At 42.0% G+C, this 17,445-nt stretch overlaps 2 protein-coding genes across 4 annotated transcripts; one reads left to right on the top strand and one right to left on the bottom strand.

Annotated features, from left to right (window-relative positions):
• Positions 1–1,788: 1,788 nt before the first annotated feature.
• LOC105274597 (Kruppel-like factor 18) lies at positions 1,789–10,657 on the top strand. Its single transcript, XM_020034546.1, has 3 exons — positions 1,789–2,983; positions 3,310–3,369; positions 7,239–10,657. The coding sequence occupies exons 1-3, from the start codon at positions 1,915–1,917 to the stop codon at positions 7,430–7,432; spliced, it is 1,323 nt and encodes a 440-aa protein (XP_019890105.1). The 5' UTR covers positions 1,789–1,914; the 3' UTR covers positions 7,433–10,657.
• Positions 10,658–11,728: 1,071 nt separating this feature from the next.
• Positions 11,729–16,637, bottom strand: LOC105274596 (tektin-2). Of its 3 annotated transcripts, none has more exons than XM_011330863.3 (6): positions 14,944–16,637; positions 14,590–14,850; positions 14,351–14,524; positions 12,524–12,746; positions 12,165–12,388; positions 11,729–12,067 (listed from the first exon to the last, which is right to left on the bottom strand). In XM_011330863.3, the coding sequence occupies exons 1-6, from the start codon at positions 15,150–15,152 to the stop codon at positions 11,869–11,871; spliced, it is 1,290 nt and encodes a 429-aa protein (XP_011329165.2). In that variant the 5' UTR covers positions 15,153–16,637; the 3' UTR covers positions 11,729–11,868. The 3 variants fall into 3 exon arrangements, with proteins under 3 accessions (XP_011329165.2, XP_011329166.2, XP_011329167.2); XM_011330864.3 differs by having other exon boundaries at positions 12,524–12,737; XM_011330865.3 differs by lacking the exon at positions 14,351–14,524 and having other exon boundaries at positions 14,944–15,176.
• Between the last annotated feature and the right edge of the window lie 808 nt (positions 16,638–17,445).

The raw sequence follows: 17,445 nt of genomic DNA, 5'->3' as shown, positions 1-17,445 counted from the left end.
GAGAAAGAGAGGGATGACGAGAGATCGTAGGAAAAGAGGCAGGTCCCACCGTGACGGCCGGTGGGTCCCGATGGAACGAGAAACAAAATGAAACGATTTCGCATTTGACGCCTCTCGGACAAACACGTTTAATTTTGTATGAAATGCGTTTTACGTAATGTTCAGTCATAAACACATAAGGCCTTAGGTCACGTCAGGAGTTGCCAGTTACCTTGTTACACACTGGCATTCCGATCGATCGTGACACTAATTTGTTTGCAACAATGCTTTGGGGAGGAGGGAAAGATAGAAGAATATAATAAATATGCGTCTCAACTTGTAATGCTCCAATAACAAAACTTATAATTCAAGTCGCGTCAATTCAAGCCACGTCTGCGTCTTCATTTTCGATCATAATTTGAACCCTGTATAATGTTCGCCAGTTAAATTTTGCTAGTTTTTAAATTTTTTCTTTCTTTTTTTAGTTTTAGTAATTTTCCAATTTTTATTCGCAGTATCAAGAATCGAAGTCGCCGAGATAATAGCGTTTGCAATCCTCCGGCTGTAGTCGGCTCTTGGGTTTTTTCTTCTTGCGAAAATAAATTCCTCGGTCTACCCTTTCGTCGCTCGTAAAATCGAAACCGTTGCGATCAGGGTGCTATCGTTCGCCGACATACGATGCGAGTGTTATATACGTTAGGGTTTACGGGAGATTTTTAAGTATAATGTTTCGTGCGCGCGTATCGTGCGTCACTCGCGCGCACAAAGTCCTTTTCAAATTGCATATCAGGTACGATCGAGTGTCGCGAGTGTACCAATCTTCCGACGATGAATTATTCATTGTGTAAATAATTCATAAATCACAAACTGCGCGAACAACAGAGTTCGATGGAAAGCTCAAAAGCTTGCCAAGACTCATGACTCTTGAACGAATCAACAAGCGTTCCCTTGCCTTTTGCTTTATCTGAACTGGATCATTACATTATTTTTGGAAATTTATATTCTGCCAAATTTCAAAAGAGTCTCTACAAATTAAAATATTTTATAATATTTCGTGAGCGCATAAAACCTTAAAAAAATCCAATGAAAAAAGGAAACAGAGAGAAAGACGTTCTTTCCACGTAGAACAACCAAGCCTTAAATTTAGGTGAAAAGACATGTTTAATGTTAAAGATTAGAACCCTAAAGACCAAAACGGTCATTATTTTCTCGACCCTTTCGGTTACACGGTGCATTTCCGGTGTGGGTTTCGCCACGAGTTTAGATCCACGACGAAGAGATTCCGACGGAAGCGTTAAAGTCGTAAAGTTCGAAATGACGCCATAACTCTTTCGGGTCCTTTTCGATACATCTTGGTACATCTCCGACGCGAGAACAATATCGACGTCGCCATTGCCGTTGATGGGCGATCCGGGAGATGCTTGTAGAACTTCTCCGAACACTATGTGCCGTACCGAGGTGGCACTCGTCGTCTTTCGACAGAGGGAGGAGGGAGGAAAGAGCGAGCGGTGTACCATCGGGCGCGAGGGCGGCGTTGCTCGTGTACAAATCATGCGAAGGATGACGCGGCATTGCCAGCCTCCCGCGTTTCGTCTTCCCGTCGCTCCTCCTCACGCGTGCTGGACGTCGTAGGGCGAGACGACGTTGCGCATGTTAACGGGGTCCGACCCGAGGACCTTCGCCGCGCGTGTGCGGCGTATCACCATATCGCAAGTCATTTGCCCTCTATCCCTTCCTCCAACACGGGCCCTTCATGTCCCCAACGCTAGACGTGGTGACTTTAACCTGATTGTACCACGTTTGGCTGTCGCCAACAGTTTCCACTCTTGTCAAATTGTATATTAATATTACCTATACTACTATTACTATTACTAGTATTTACTTGTGCTGGGTTGCTGATACTTAAAACGCGACACTGTTTTGCGTTAAACGTACATGTGTAGGAATATAACAATCTCACGAATCTTTTGCCAGACAATCATACACGAATACATTCTTATAGAAGGGTTCTATTCGTTCTGTCCTCAGCAGACGTCGGACCTGGATACTTTGCTGTGCAGGCAAGACATCGACCGTTTGCAGAGGCTGGAAGAAGATGAGTCCGACGCAAGGGATACTCGGGAGCCGTCGTCGATGCACATGGAGGACTTCTTCGAGGTCGGCGGTCCCGCGGTATGCCGGCCGCAACAAGCCACCTTTGTACCCACCAGAGGTCAACCGACGACCACCGGTCAGGATGACGATGTGTTTCTCAGGCCACCGCTCTGGGAGGATATTACGTCGAGTATCCAGAAGTTAGACCCAGAGAATGCGGACATGTTGGGCTCGCAGTCCCACGTGAAAATGGAAACGGACGATGTGACACCACCACCGGTTCTGTCTCCGGTGGAGATCAAGACGGAACCGTTACCACCACCACCAACCCTGCATCTTCTCGAGGGACCGACCACGAACCCCGCACAAAACCCCTTTTCGAATCCCTCCAGTGTTCAGCACGTCGTCCATCATCGAACGACAACGACGACGACGACGACGTCCACGGCGGCTCTTTTCAAGACATTTCCCAACAATAATAACAACAACAACAACAATAGCGGGACTGTCAATAGTAATAATGCGAACGGGACTAATACCGGTAGCAATAACGGTAGCAGCAACGGCGCCAACAACAGCAGCAACAACAATAACAACAACAACAATAATAGCGGTAATAGTGACTCGTCGACGACGAGTCATCACCAGGCAAACAGTAATGCGACGTCGCCTCTGTACGGCTCGATGACGAGGCTGATGTACATTTCACCGCTGACGCCACCGATTTCCGATCCCGGTTCACCCATCGGCGGCGGTCCACCCAGGCGGACACCGCCACCCCCGTACCCCCAGCCGGGCCCGATTCTGAATCCGGCTCATAGGATCCAGTCATCATCGATGTCGAACAAATTCAATAGGCGGAACAACCCGGAGCTGGAAAAGCGTCGAGTGCACCACTGCGATTTTATAGGTAAGCGTAAAATTTACTTTTCTCTCTTGTTTTTTAAGAAGTATTATATTTAAAAAATAATGGATTTTTCATCCATATTCACGTGCGTATTTAATTAACGATTAAATTAAAAAAGTAAGAATTTCTGAGATTTAATATAACACTTTGTAAATCAAAATTTATGCTATAAATTTACTATTCCAGACTATTTATATATTTTTAAAAAACCATAAATATTTGTTATATTACGTGTCTAAATAAAACGAAAAAAGAGAAATTGTGGATACTACTTTTAAGAATTGAAATTTTGAGTGCACTTGCACTTTCAATTTTGTTCCCGTTTGTAGGTTGTGCGAAAGTCTACACGAAAAGCTCGCATCTGAAGGCCCATCAGCGAATACACACGGGTGAGTGAGAATACGTTTCGGCGAATCACGTACATTGTTGCTAACACGAGCAAATGGGCGCTAGAATTAAGGGGAGGGGCCTCCGTGTATTCTCCGGTAATTAGGTATGTAGCTCATCTACGAAGCGAGACGAAGAGTTTGAAAGCGCGAGGTCGGGTACTCGGCGCTCACGCGTGGGCAGGGCGCGGTCCCTCAGCCTCTCTCTCTCTTTCTCCTCTCTCTCTCTTTCTCCTCTCTCTCTCTTTCCCTCTTTGTTTCCATCTCCTCATTTCTCTACTAGCACCGCTCGCGCGCGGTGTCGTGCAAAGTCGCTTCTATCATATGCAAACGTGGTAAGGGACGCACGAAGCTCTCGAGGTATGCGCTCGTAGAGCGAAGCTAGCGACCGACCCACATCCTATTCGTGTCCAAGCTCCGCCAACACATCGACACGAGCCACGGCACTAACACACGGCCGTGCGCTACCTGGACGACACGCATGCTGGGTTCCCACACGCGTCGGAGCGTGTGCACGCGAGAGCAGGAGAATGAGCGAGAGAGCGAGAATGAGAGAGAGGCGAAGGAGAAAGAGAAGGAGAGAGATGTGCTTCCCGCACACGTGCCTACGCGGCAGTCTCTCGCGGAATGCAAGCCGGAGGCATCTTAAGTGCGATGTACCACTTTCGAATTGATACTTGGGTAGGTTTTTGCGGCGTGTCATCGACGCGAACGAATCGATAGAACGAAATAAGCGACATGTACAGACTCGTTGACAGGACGAGTCGAACGGGGATTTTGGGGTGCAACGAGCCATCAAAGGTCGCGGATCAAATTGCAGGAAGACCACGAGCAAGGCTACAATTACTCCCCATTTCTCGAATGGCATCGCTTCTTCGAGATTATCTCCATAATGTAATTAATATTTTTTGATGACGGGATAAAATGTGACATAAAAATAGCACTCCGTTGTTTAACGCAACGACGTCGGATTTACATTTAGATGAGTTATCTACACTTTATCTTTATGTACTTTATGTACAATTGGCTGATACTTGCCTTTACATCTTTGATTTATTTTTTAATTAAACAAAGGTTTCTTTTCTCTCTGCACTCGCGTGATACGTATTATAAATTGTACGATAGTTGACTTGTACATATTTATTAGTCACAATTTTGTGTTTATATTGCATCAATTGATTTGTTGAAAGCCAATTAACTCGCAAAATTATGCGTGGATATTTCAATTTATCGCGCGATCTCGGCACAAGATAGAAGCGAGACGCAAGCGCATCGAGACGAGGAACGCTTCGATGAGAAAAGTGGGGGATGGGGGGGAGAGGGCACGTGGTCCCCCCGCATGAGACGGTCAGACGAGTCGTGAATGAACCCTCGCTGCGCTGCTGTGAATGTGCCGTGTCCTGAGCGGTGTATCAACTGATTTTGTTATTAATTCATTCATAATAATCTTTGAAATTATTATAGTAAAAGTCAAAAACCTACAATTGATGTAATTAATAATTTATCGATAACATGTTGCAGAAATATCATTTAAATTTTGATTTACCTGTATTAATGAATAACATATTTCATATATAATTAATGCAGCAATATATACATAAAAATTCCTAATTAATTACTTCCATAACGTAATATTTATACTCTGATGCGTATAATGATGCATCACACCTTCATGATTAACTTAAAATTAAATTCCTCAAGTTACACAACTTCCTAAGATTCTTTCGTGTACTCGATTGTTAATTCTTTTCTCTTGAACGTAATCGAGACTCTTAGCGTCATCTTTAATTGTCGAGAGTTCGATCAAAAACCGGGCTTGGCGAGAAAGCCCGGTGGCCGAAGAAATCTGGAGTAAAGTAGGGCTAGGAAGCGTATTTGGAAAGCAACTTATCCGCGGAATGGAGCGCCGTTGGCTCTCGGGTGAAAGTGATCCAAAATTAACGGGGACGCCTGGAGGCCTCGTAGGTGTCGCCGGATCGGTTGATCGCCACGCAAAAGATTGCGTGTAACGCAATATCTCTCGTGCACAACCTTGCACGATCCTGCGAGTCAGAGAATTAAAACCCGGCGCTCGTAATCTTGTCATCAAGAATGTCTCTGCCATCACAGAGCTTTTTCTGAACAAACAGATTTCATTTGTTAAATAAACTCTCTCGCGGTTGGCGGATGACACGCTAGCACGATTTCTTCCTGGATGGCGGTTGAAGTTTTTCGAAGATATTACCCGTATTATTCATGTATGCAAATGTATGCCTTTTTATAATACAGCAACCGAAATGTTAAGTAGGGATATATCGGAACCCGTGTGTAATCCCGGTCGGCGGGACACGAGATTTCGCCGCGGAGCCGCTTCTTGTACACGCTGCGGAGGAATAGAATTCTCACGTGAATGCGCGATACCGTAAATGGATGGCGCGCTCGTGGTGGTAGTACCGTTCCATGGGCTGTGCGTCGCGTGGCACGGCGCGATGCTGCAGCGCTGAATGCAACTCTCCGTGGCGCAGGGCGGCGGCGAAGCGACGACGACAACGACGAAGCAGCGACGGTGAGGACCGGTTAGGGTCGTCTCCGTGCAGCGCGTGAGAGGAACAGAAACGAGCTAGGAGGATGCGTGGGTGTATCTCTCAGCTATCGAGTTCTTTCTTCCCTCTCCCGGCGCCCTCCCCTCGGCCTCGCATCCACGATCCTCCAGCTCGATCGCCTTTACTCGCTCGCTTCTTACGCCGCGGCCGCTCCGCGCATCGCTAAGAGATCTTTCGTCGCGAGCGAATCCGCGAGCAGCTCGTCGGGGCAATAAAGTCCGGCAGGATTAATATGGAAGAAGATTGACGCACGAGATGCAGTTGTTTGCAGGCGAAATAGATCGACTTTCCATAATCCGCGCGAGAGGCGTTCCGAGGATGCGTTGGATCCATCCTAGCTCCGGATAGCAAATTTTCCAAAGGCTTCAACTTTGCACACCAAGCGGTCAAAACCGACAATCTTACAAATCGCGGCCTTGATCAATTCCGGAGATCCGGTGGACGCCTTGTGTAAACCGCGCGTGAACTCTCATCATTCGTAAGAGCAATACGGCATCGATAACGCGTAATAACGACAAGGAAGGCGCATTCTTCGATAATTGGCGAAGCTAAGCGGAATGCGGGCATGTTGGCTCGCATTAGCCGGTTGCATTCGGCCGGTCGTTCGCTCGCTCGCACCACGGTCCGGCCGCCGCGATTGCGCTAGAATACAGGTGAGCGTGTTGCGGCATGCAGGTACAGTTAAAGGTCACATCGCGCTGCATCTCTCGCAGCTGAGAGAGGCGCGACGGGGTATACATATACATATATATATATATATATACACACACACACACACACACAATATATATATATATACATATATATATATACACCTAAGTATACCACATCCCGTGGGGGGCTCCATCTCGCAAAGAGCAACGCTTTGTTCTCTAATAGGTCGCCGCAGTCTCGAAACTCGAACGGAATTCTCGCTCGCGAGACGATACGCTTTTGTGCGCTCGCGAGGGAAGGGAACAAATTCGCTTGATCCCGCAGATGCGAGCGCTGAGAGTGTCGAAGTAACGCAGCGCCAAGCATCATCCGACAACCCCAACTTTTCTGCAGAAAAAGCGTTTTGCACTTACTAATACATTGTAATGTAACATTAATAGGATAGACTAGTTAGATAGAATTTGCATTAATTATTCGAATTAATGAAAATATTTAGAAATTTATTTATTTGCCAGATTTAATGAAACTCTTCAAGTTTCACTAACAACGCGTCATTTTTGACAGCAATTACGCTGTAGGAGCATACGTCAAGATATTGCGTGTGCTAACTCACGTCTCATCTCTTGGCTGTTTCAGGCGAGAAACCGTATCAGTGTCAATGGCCGGAATGCGAGTGGCGATTCGCCAGAAGCGACGAATTGACGCGGCATTACCGCAAGCACACCGGGGCTAAGCCCTTTAAATGCGCGGTCTGCGAGCGCTCTTTCGCCAGGAGCGATCATCTCGCGCTGCACATGAAGCGGCACCTCCCGAAGCAGCACACCAAGTGAGCAGAGCGAGAAAGAGAGAGAGACTGTCTTCTTTTGCATCCCGTTCGTTCTCGACTACTCGTGTTGGACGCGCGCGCGCACGCGTGCACGCTGTGTGCGTACTTTTCGCCATTCAGGCCAAGAGACGTGGAGCTTTTCACTTGAGTATCCGTCAGTTGAAGAAGCCCGAAAGCCCAGCTGTGGAAATCACCAAGAGAAGAGTGACAAAAGCTATCTTTTGAGTAATATTATTGTCTCTGAGGTATCTTTATCTGCTTGAATAGATACCTGTCGGGAACGACACTTCGACACCGTATTATGGATGTTGTATGCGTTTGCGTGGTTTTACGCTGCGTCTTATGCAAGTCTGCGCTTCCGTTATATTCCCATACGATTTCGCGATGATTTCAGACCTGGCTTTGGGCCCGATCGTTGGTCCCAATTCGCAATATAATACAATATCGAACGAACGCTCGAACAGCGAGCCGTCTTGGCTCGATAGCTTCAGGTACACTCACTACCGTTCGGTTAAGCGATTATGACGAAACACATCCTCTCGGTGTGGGTGGTGATCGCGAGGAAATATTTCGTCATAGCGCAATACACACTCATGGACAATCCGAGTGAGAGATATTACGATCTCCGTTCAGTAATATAGCGTGTTCGACACCGACGGATGGACCCGTGCCATTATAGAACCTATGAAGAAAAGTGAAGCCAATGCTCTCGAAAGGTAAAAGCGAAAATGTTTGTCTTAAAGCGGGGATACACGTTTCTTATTAATGATATGTATTGTACTTACTACAATTTATTTCAGATCTGTGACTGTATGTTATGCGATTATATAGAATTGTGATATACCTGTTTTTAATTCAATTATTCAATGTTGATAGAATGTAACTCCACAAATGTTTTTTTTAATCTCCGTTTTGTTGGAAATTGCATTCATCAAACATACTCAAAAACTTAAATGCAAATCAATAAGATATTCGAAATTTGCTACAACTTACGTTTTTATCATTTACAATTTTTATAAAAAAACATTAATTGTGTTTGTTTTTTAATTGTAATATAAATAATTCTATGATTATCGTTATATATTTTTAATATGAATTTTTAATACTAAATTATCACAGAGAAATATAATTGACTACATTTTGATCAAAGCATTTACATTTATATATTATGATAATGTGCGATCATTGCAATTTATTAACGTGCGTTTTCATAAAATATTCTGCTACAAATTAAAGATTAAAGGCAGAAGCAACTTTGGATAGAATCAGCTTTACCACACTCATATGTATACTTTTCGAAGCGGTTTCTTCGATAATCAAAAGGAGAAGTATTTGCTCCCTACTTGACTTGTACACGACCCGTCGCCTCCACGACGTTCTCGAGTCCTGAGCGAAATGATTTGCCAGATTAAAGCCACGCTATCTTGAAATTATCGCTATCTCGAAATTGGCTGCGACTCGAGATATCCTGTTTGGCGTGTAAACGATCGCTTGCACGCTCGAGCTCAAGTCGAAGAAGCTTAATCCGCGTCTCGCGCCGCGTGCATCATCCTGCGTCATTTCGATAGTCGTCGCTAACGCGAAATTCGCCTCGATATTTACCGAACCTCCTCGATAGCAAAAACAGATAGAAAAGCGAGTATCACGCTTCGTCGTTATCACATATATTCGTACGTGTGTGAGAAACGGCGCGATATCGTGATGCCTTATGTACAAATTCGCGTAGAGTCTTGAAGAAGAGATAAGATGTCTTATGGCGGTCGATATGCGTGTGCATGTGTGGATGTACGTGCGAATGTGTTATGTCGATATTGCGAGTGTGTATTTATGCGTATTCTACACACGATAGTCTATGTATGTGCTTGTGTATACGTGTAAAAAAAAAGAACACAAAGAACAGAAGATACGCATCTGATAGCCATGTAGCTAGTGTAATATTATCTGTATATTACGCGGAGCGATGGGCCGGGAATAATTCGTTCTCACGCGTGCTCCGATCGGTCCGATCCGATCCATCGCTCGTTCACCGTGCTTCGCGCGAAAGGCGTAGACATTTCGCGTATAGATCGTGCGCTTTGCGCGAAAACGCAAGAGGGGAACTCGTAGTCAGGAACGATTCCAAGTAGAAAGAGAATCTATGGCTTTTAGATGTCGGGTCCTTCAATCGTTACGGGATTTCATGAAATAATCTTTCTAGGAAGATATATACATATACATATACATGCATATATGTGGTGTTTTTGTATCATTTTTAATTACATACATACCACTTTCTTATTTTGTAATATTTTCGTTGAGATACAGGGGAAGATGATCATCCATCTTCTTCCCCTGTATCTGATTTTAAGCTTTAAAGCTGCGCACTATCAAAGATTTTTCATGACAAAATGTTGTTATTCTACAATGCTTGCTTGTCTTTTTGATTACGAGGATGATGGAGGATGACATCCTTTTAACGTTTCATTTTCAAAAGCTTTTCGGACTTTGAGCCGTAAAACGTTACCACCCGTCCGTTCCTGGCGCTAAAATAAAGACAACGCGCTAGAGAAAGAGGGAAGAGTCAGCGAAGAGCAATTCGCGTATTGCAGACGTTCCGTTAGGTTCCGATACGAGCGTCCCTCGGGAAGGCGCGCAGGAGGCCAAAAATTCTGTCCGTAGTCGTCGCTTTGTATACAATGCGCGATCGTTGTAATTGATCGATCGGATCGTTATGTAGTTACGTAGTTGAGCGTTAGACGGAGAACGAAGTAACGTGTCTATTTATATCCGTCTCTCCCTGTTCGCCTGCCTATCCGTTTCTCGTCACCGCATTCTTCCAAAGGAGATTGATTCCTTCGACTCGTCGTCGTCGTTTCCTTCACTTGCGTTGCACTCGCGACACGTGCGTCCGTGTTTTTTTATTTCGCCACCTGATTTACCTCATGTTCTCTCTTCCTCTTCCGCTCTTTCTCCTCTCGTCCTCTCCTCTTGTTCTCTTCACCTTTCGTTCACCGACGGCGATCCTCTCCCGTCCTAGCTTGCTCGCCCGTTAGGTCGACTTTTATCGATTATTTGGACATGCGAAATATACCTCATTTTTGCAAACGTGCAACAACAGACCAGCCGCGACCTCAAACGCGCTAATCACATTTTTACGCATCTTCTACTCTCGACTTCAATCTGTCCATATTTACGAGACGTTGTAATTTGTGTGTTGTGTAATTTAAATATACAATGGTATATCTCTGTACTTTGTTTCTACCTATGATTTCACATTATTTTTTCACATAATTACAAACCTATAAAATTATACTCGTCCACTATGCATATATCGCTTTTTGTAGATTAATAGTTTGCAAATGCAAACTGAGGTCTTTTAATATTAAATATTATCCTTTTATTTTCGTAAACTGAATTTGAATTTTATTATTCATATTATCTGTATTATTTTATAGAAGATATTCTTTTAAAAAACTAGTTTGAAAATAAATCGCAAAAAGGACGCTAACAATAAAAACACTCAGTGAATCGTAACTATATAGATAATTACATTGTTTAAAAATACAATTAGCGATTCCAATTTAATTATTTCATGTATACTTAAACGTTAATTTATTCGACAAATTCTTATTTGAAGATGTTCAACATGACTAGCGTCCTCCTACGCCCATTTTTGTCGCCTGCTAGTTACACTTTAGGCAACAATGTTTCTTCAGTTCGGATTCAAGTGCATCGTATACCGACTGAAGATAATTTGATGCGTATTTATCAACAGTTGATAATAAAGCGCTCTTTCTTCGGTAACTACGGTATCGATAAGACAAAAGTATCAACTGATTTTGTCTGTAGTCCAGTTAATGTTTAAAATATTTCAGAATACTTCACCTTTTTTCTTTTTTCAAATAAAAGGAAGGAAAGAAAACATTGTAAAGCATTTCGAAGCATCAACTGAACCACATTGTAAGCAACATTGTATTTTGTATATTTTTGCTTGAATTCTCTCGTAAATTTGCTGGATTAAGCCTTTCGTTTGCCAAAATCTTTTGTGAAAAATATAAAAGTGACACATTTTATGAAAATGCGATGTAAAGTTATGATTCTCAAGTCGAAGCAAGCGGACAAAATAAAACTGAGTTGTTAGGACAGAGCAGGTTATGCGCACGTAGATTTACGAATAGAGTGTTATAATTATCATAATATTGTGAACCTTCACATACATATATATTGTTTCAAAATTTCATCACGTCGCATCAGAAGAGACACTTATCGATTTCCATGATTAAGTGGCGGACAAGGTAACGTAACATAAATGACAGACTGATTCCTTTAATACTCGTATATTTGTGATAGTGCTGAGGGTACACATATTTGGAGAAAAGTGTTGTATTGCTATAACAAATTCAGGTTTTACAAACGCGAGACAGCGAGTGCGGAGTGCCAGTTAGGCGCATTAAAGTGGAATTAGGATTCCATTGGTATTTCTTCCTCCATGCGAGTCAACGTGATGTTACGATTTGTCTCATTAGATGAATACGACCTGTCCCCTGTTTTTGTCGATCTCATGTCTAGACACATGACATCGGTATTAAGAGAGTGTTGCTTATCCTCGAGATTCTTGACGATACGTGTAAGCAAAGACTCCAGACTGTTGTAACTTGCTCTGGAATATGAAAATTCCATGTATCAAGTCTTGCACAATTGTGAAACATAAACAATAAATTAAGGCAAGTAATTGTCTAAATCAGACACAGGTGTACCTTGAACACTCGATGATCTTATTCAAGTCTTCCTCAGTTTGCCGCAGTTGCAGCACTTCGCTCTTCAGGCCTAGCTCGACTTGATCCTTACACAGCTCCGCTCCAGGCCGATAAGTACGATTTCCCAGTCGTGTTTCGACGCATTTTACAATGTCTGTTTTACTCGTTAATGCCCCCTCTGCCTCGGTTATCTCTTTTCTCAACATTTCCATCTCCTTCTGTACCTATTTAAATCAAAGGACACAGATGAGAATGTGCACCTTTTGTGGCACATCTAATCTTCATTCGAGTATACTTCAACGTATTCCGTCCGTCCATTACAATTAATCGAAATCAAAGATAAAGATACGATCACAGACTTTGAGTTTTTGCCACTCTAGCTCGTTTCTGGCCTTTTGCGTTTGATAAATCCTCTTTCTCAAAGTATAATCCGTTACGTCTTGTTGAGCTTTAATATCGTTCCATGCATGTTCCCTCGTTACACGCATAGTCTCACGAAAGGTATAACAGTCATTTAGTTCGTTGTCGAGCATTGTTTTAGTACGATGGCATCGCTCCAACCACATCTCGTAGCTAATTGATCTATCAGAATGAAAAAAAAAGATAGGTTGTGCGAGTCAATTACAGGGTGTCCCATGGGAAGTTGCTGAAAGTAAACGATTGGTTCTCCCCTCCATGACTTCAGAAAGGGTCTTACGGTTAACGGTCGTTCATCTGAGTGTCCGCAGTTTTATTCTGGTTGTGGTAGATGCAAGTCCGTGCGCGTCAAAATGAGTAATCTGACGACGGAAGAAAAGATTTATCTTGTCGAGTGCTTCTTTTCCAGAGGAAAAGTTTATAGCAATACTTACAGGGGGTTTCGTACTAAATACGGAACACATAAAGTTAAGAACGAAAACACGCTGAAAAGGTTAGAATTTATTATTTCTTTAAACGTATGCGTTACGTCACTCCATTTTTTGGCAATAAATCTGCATTAAAATAATGTTTTGTGTTATTTTTATCAGAATTATCGATAATTTTATGCAGTATGGAACTATCCAAGACCGTAGACATGATCTGCCAGGTCCTTCTGTGTCTATAGCTGCAGAAGAAAATATTGAAGATATTAAGAAGTATTTTGAAGAGAATCCAAATTCTTCCATTCGGAAAGCTGCCCAAGCTTTTGAAATATCCAAAACAACGTTACACAGGATTTTAAAACATTTCCTGAAAAAGCATCCCTATAAAATAACATCGCATCAATTGCTAACCAAACGCGCTATGACGAAACGTGTGGAATTCTGCAAGACGATAAATGGAATGTTTGAAGATGGAGAACTTGATGCAAAATTGATAATTTATACGGACGAAGCACATTTCTGGCTAAATGGTTATGTTAATAAACAAACTTATAGATTTTGGGGGTCGGAAAATCCCAACGTTTCCCTGGTTAAACCTTTACATCCACAAAAAATAACAGCATGGGCTGCGATCTCGGTAAAAGGAATTTATCTGCAATTCTTCGAATCAACAGTCACTGGTGAAAGTTACAAGCAGCTTCTCGAAACACAATTCTTCCCTCATGCAAAAAAAAGAGGCCTGGTCAGAGGATTTCATTTAATGCAGGATGGAGCGACACCACATCGAACCCAGAAGGTCTTCGAAACAATCCATAAAGTTTATGGCAATCGAGTCATCGGTCTGGGAGACCCCAAATTTGCCCAGGGGGGGGGGGGCTAGAATGGCCACCGTACTCGCCGGATTTAAATCCATGTGACTTTTTTCTTTGGGGATACATTAAGGACCATTGTTATGCCGGAAATGCAGAAACAGTGTCAGATTTAGTAGTAGCTATTAAAAAGGTCGTCAGCAATATTAAAGACGACATGTTAGAAAAAGTTTCCACAAGTTTTCGTAAAAGAATTGATTTTTGTACAAATTCAGATGGTGCACACTTTGAAAATATTTATCATTAGCTTACTTGATTATTAGCATATTTTTTATTAATAAAATAAATTGATATACAAACATTTTGCTAAATTTTATTTATACCCATTAAAAACTGCAGACTTTCCTCTTTCCAACGCAATTTTTGTTTTTTCAATAACTGCATACGTTTAAAAATGACAGCTGATTAGTTTCAGCAACTTCCCATGGGACACCCTGTATAATAATGATTCTAATTTGAGGAGGCAACGTTTTACTTGGTTCCCTCAGTAATCAACGTTTTCGGCTTGTAACTTATATTCGCGCAAGTATGATCCAATTCGAGGTTCTCCTTGTCTATTCTGATGGTTTCGTTTTTGTCCTCTATGTCCAAATTCAATTCAAATTTCACAGTTTCCAAATGATTCAACTTTTCCCACACGGCCTGCGCTCTACCAGTGAAGAAAACTTAAAAATGTGTTTGCGCAGTATTTATTTTTATCGTCAACCTGATCACCTTTTCGTCAATTCCTCTTGAAGGTGTCCAAGCGTGCAGAGCTCCTTCTTTAACTCGATGTCAGCTTCGTCGTACGTGAGCTCAGTTCCCCTACGGCAATCTCTCATTGAAATGCATTCACTGGCTACTCGCAAGGAATAGCTTATATTTTCAATCTCCTTCTCCATGTTGGCTTTCTCATCGTTTAGTAAACGTATTTCAGTAAGCAACCTTTGCAACAAGTCCTCGAATACGTCCTTCCATCTCGATAATTCTGTAAGTCTAACAAGATAAAATCAAGAATTTGATTTTTGTCATTCTCATGAATATTAAATAAAATTAATATTAATAACGATTAAGTAAAAGTGTGTTCACCTATCCACCAATCGAGTATTATTCATATAAGTGTCCCATTTCGTTGTTGTGTTCCCCTCGGAGCGAACAGTTCTGCTCGAGTTGCGTAATTGACAGGCCTCGGATCTTCTAACGTCCGCGCTTTGCCCAAGTTCCCATTGTTTGGCGTACCAATCCGGCAGACCGATATGAGGCAAAGGCTTCTCGTAAGTACTCACAAATTTGGCCATGGCGATAACCCGTTAAACGAAGAAGGATGAAAGGGACAAAAAGATCGACTCCGGGAAAAAGAGTATTTTAGGTTCCGACGCTAGTCAACAAACGCTTTGATCGTGATCGCAATGTAATGCGTTGTCAGGACAACGAGGGAAACTAGGATGAGATAATTATATGACCATTCCTACGAATATACGACTTGCATTGATCTCAGAATGAACAACTGTAATCTCCATGTCATTTCTTCACTTGTCGAATGCGACAAGTTTTGAACCCAGGAATATTCCTAAAGTCATTGTAATGTAAAATGAAGAGTCAAGTACAAGTGACCTGATTCATTTTAAACAAAAATTTATCAATCAAATTTACTAATCGGGATGAAATTTATTACTTTAAATGAATCTCTGCTAAAAGTTTGGTCTTTCAAATCCTACATATATATGTATCTGACGCATGTCACTACGTTACGTTCATCTTCCGGCATTTTAAAGGAACGAGAAGGAGAAATTAGAAAGAAGAGGAAGAAACGTGAGTTTCTTTTCGCAAAATCAAAGTGAGCGAAAATTCACGTGACGAAATTTCAGATGACATCAACGAAATATTATCGGCCGTTTACTGTAACGACTCTACCGATTAGCTCACGTTCCGTTGTTTTCCGATAATGTCCATGATCAATATGGCCGCTTCGTGTAAAACCGATAACGGTGGAAGACGTCGTTCTTAAGATTCTTAAGGTACAAATGCTAGCCTAAAATTGATTACGGTTTTATTGAATTTCTGATTTGCGTTAACGATATTCATCAGCAGGATTTATTTATCCCACGGCATTAAATTGCTCGTTGAAAAGAGTCATTCTGTTGCCTTGTGTGAGCATGTACATACGTCGCAAAATAAGTCTGTTCGTTACAAGCTGCACTTGTAGCACTTTCTACATTCGAAATGAAGTAATAAGTAAAAAGTCTCTTCATTCAGACTTTTGGATAGAAAAAGACAGAAATAATCAAATAACGTAATCAGGAAAAATGTCACTAAAACGGATTGACATAAAATATTTTGGATATAAGGAAGATATCGATCGAAAATTAGCCTGAATGATATACTATCTCTGATAGTTTAGTCAACACAAAAAGGAATCAATCCTATTCATCGGCGAATAAAATACCGAGTAAAATTGAAAAACAGGGCTCTAGATTTTATCCGATAACTGTTACCATAAGAAATATATTAAATATAGAAATTCAAATTATATACACATACACATACATACATACACATATACAGGGCGTCCAATAATAAAAGTATCGCTCGTGAGGTGATAGAGCAAGTCGAGCAAAAAATTCTTGTATTATTTTCCAAACAACCACGTAAAATTGATATTACGTAAAAAGAATTGCCAAATAAGAATATGTAGCGTGTGCCGTAGCGACCCATGTTCTTATTTCGCGGACTACTCCTTTATGTCGACGACTAATGCACGCGACGGGGGGGGGGGGGGGGACAACACTACACTACATCTTTTCCCAATTTTTTTCTAATAGATCGCTATCTATTTACACCACCTCGAACGTGCTTTCATTTAACAATCCTTTTTACTTAATATCTGAAAATTTTACATGATTATTTGGAAGATGATACACTTGTTTACTCAATTCACCCCGCTCTATCATTCTAACGCTCACGAGCGTTGGTACCTCCATTACCGGTCATCCCGTATAATTGGAAAGAAATCTTCATAAATTTCAACATGTTCATGTGAAAGAATAACTTGATTTAAAATATCTTTTTTTCAAACTCAAAATATTTATTAGTAAAATGTTATTCTTCACAGAATGCTTCAGCAAAACACATACAGCGTGCAATCCTTTTTATTTTGACAACGAACACGCTGTTAAACGTACTCAGAAAATTAGTAAAATTGTAAAATAATATAATCGAAACTACCAGGAAATTTGTAACGGTATTAATATCATTTCTTAGGACTTTATAAAGGATTATTACAATTTGCCGGCACTCGATCGACAGCGAAGAGATCGTCATTGCCAGTGTTCGTCCGACTGTGTTGTACACGTTCATACACACACACATCACGTCATATGTAAAAAGCGAGAGTGCGTGCGCACGGCAACCGCGTTCGTCACCATCGTTGAACATGAGCGTAAGTCGCAACAAGGCGGTTTAGATAGAACGCGGCGGAAAGGGAGCTGGCCGCTACACATCTCCGTCACGACGCAGAAAAGGATATAAAGAGCAATCTCACCGAAGGAGGCAAAGGGGACGACGTGGAAAAGAGGTGAAGGAGTCAAGTAG

The sequence above is a fragment of the Ooceraea biroi genome, chromosome 11 (genome assembly GCF_003672135.1).
Source record: "Ooceraea biroi isolate clonal line C1 chromosome 11, Obir_v5.4, whole genome shotgun sequence".
Lineage (NCBI taxonomy): Eukaryota > Metazoa > Arthropoda > Insecta > Hymenoptera > Formicidae > Ooceraea > Ooceraea biroi.
Note: the sequence above shows the minus strand (reverse complement) of the source record. Positions and strands in the feature narration are given on the sequence as shown.

Bases quoted from the DNA above. Each gene is read 5' to 3' on its own strand.
- LOC105274597 (XM_020034546.1), top strand. From the start codon at position 1,915: ATGTGTAGGAATATAACAATCTCACGAATCTTTTGCCAGACAATCATA. The intron at 2,984-3,309 runs GTAAGCGTAAAA...TCCCGTTTGTAG, and splicing joins GCACCACTGCGATTTTATAG to GTTGTGCGAAAGTCTACACG. The intron at 3,370-7,238 runs GTGAGTGAGAAT...TGGCTGTTTCAG, and splicing joins CCATCAGCGAATACACACGG to GCGAGAAACCGTATCAGTGT.
- LOC105274596 (XM_011330863.3), bottom strand. From the start codon at position 15,152: ATGGCCAAATTTGTGAGTACTTACGAGAAGCCTTTGCCTCATATCGGT. The intron at 14,525-14,589 runs GTGATCAGGTTG...CTTCACTGGTAG, and splicing joins CAAGAGGAATTGACGAAAAG to AGCGCAGGCCGTGTGGGAAA. The intron at 12,389-12,523 runs GTCTGTGATCGT...TGATTTAAATAG, and splicing joins TAGAGTGGCAAAAACTCAAA to GTACAGAAGGAGATGGAAAT.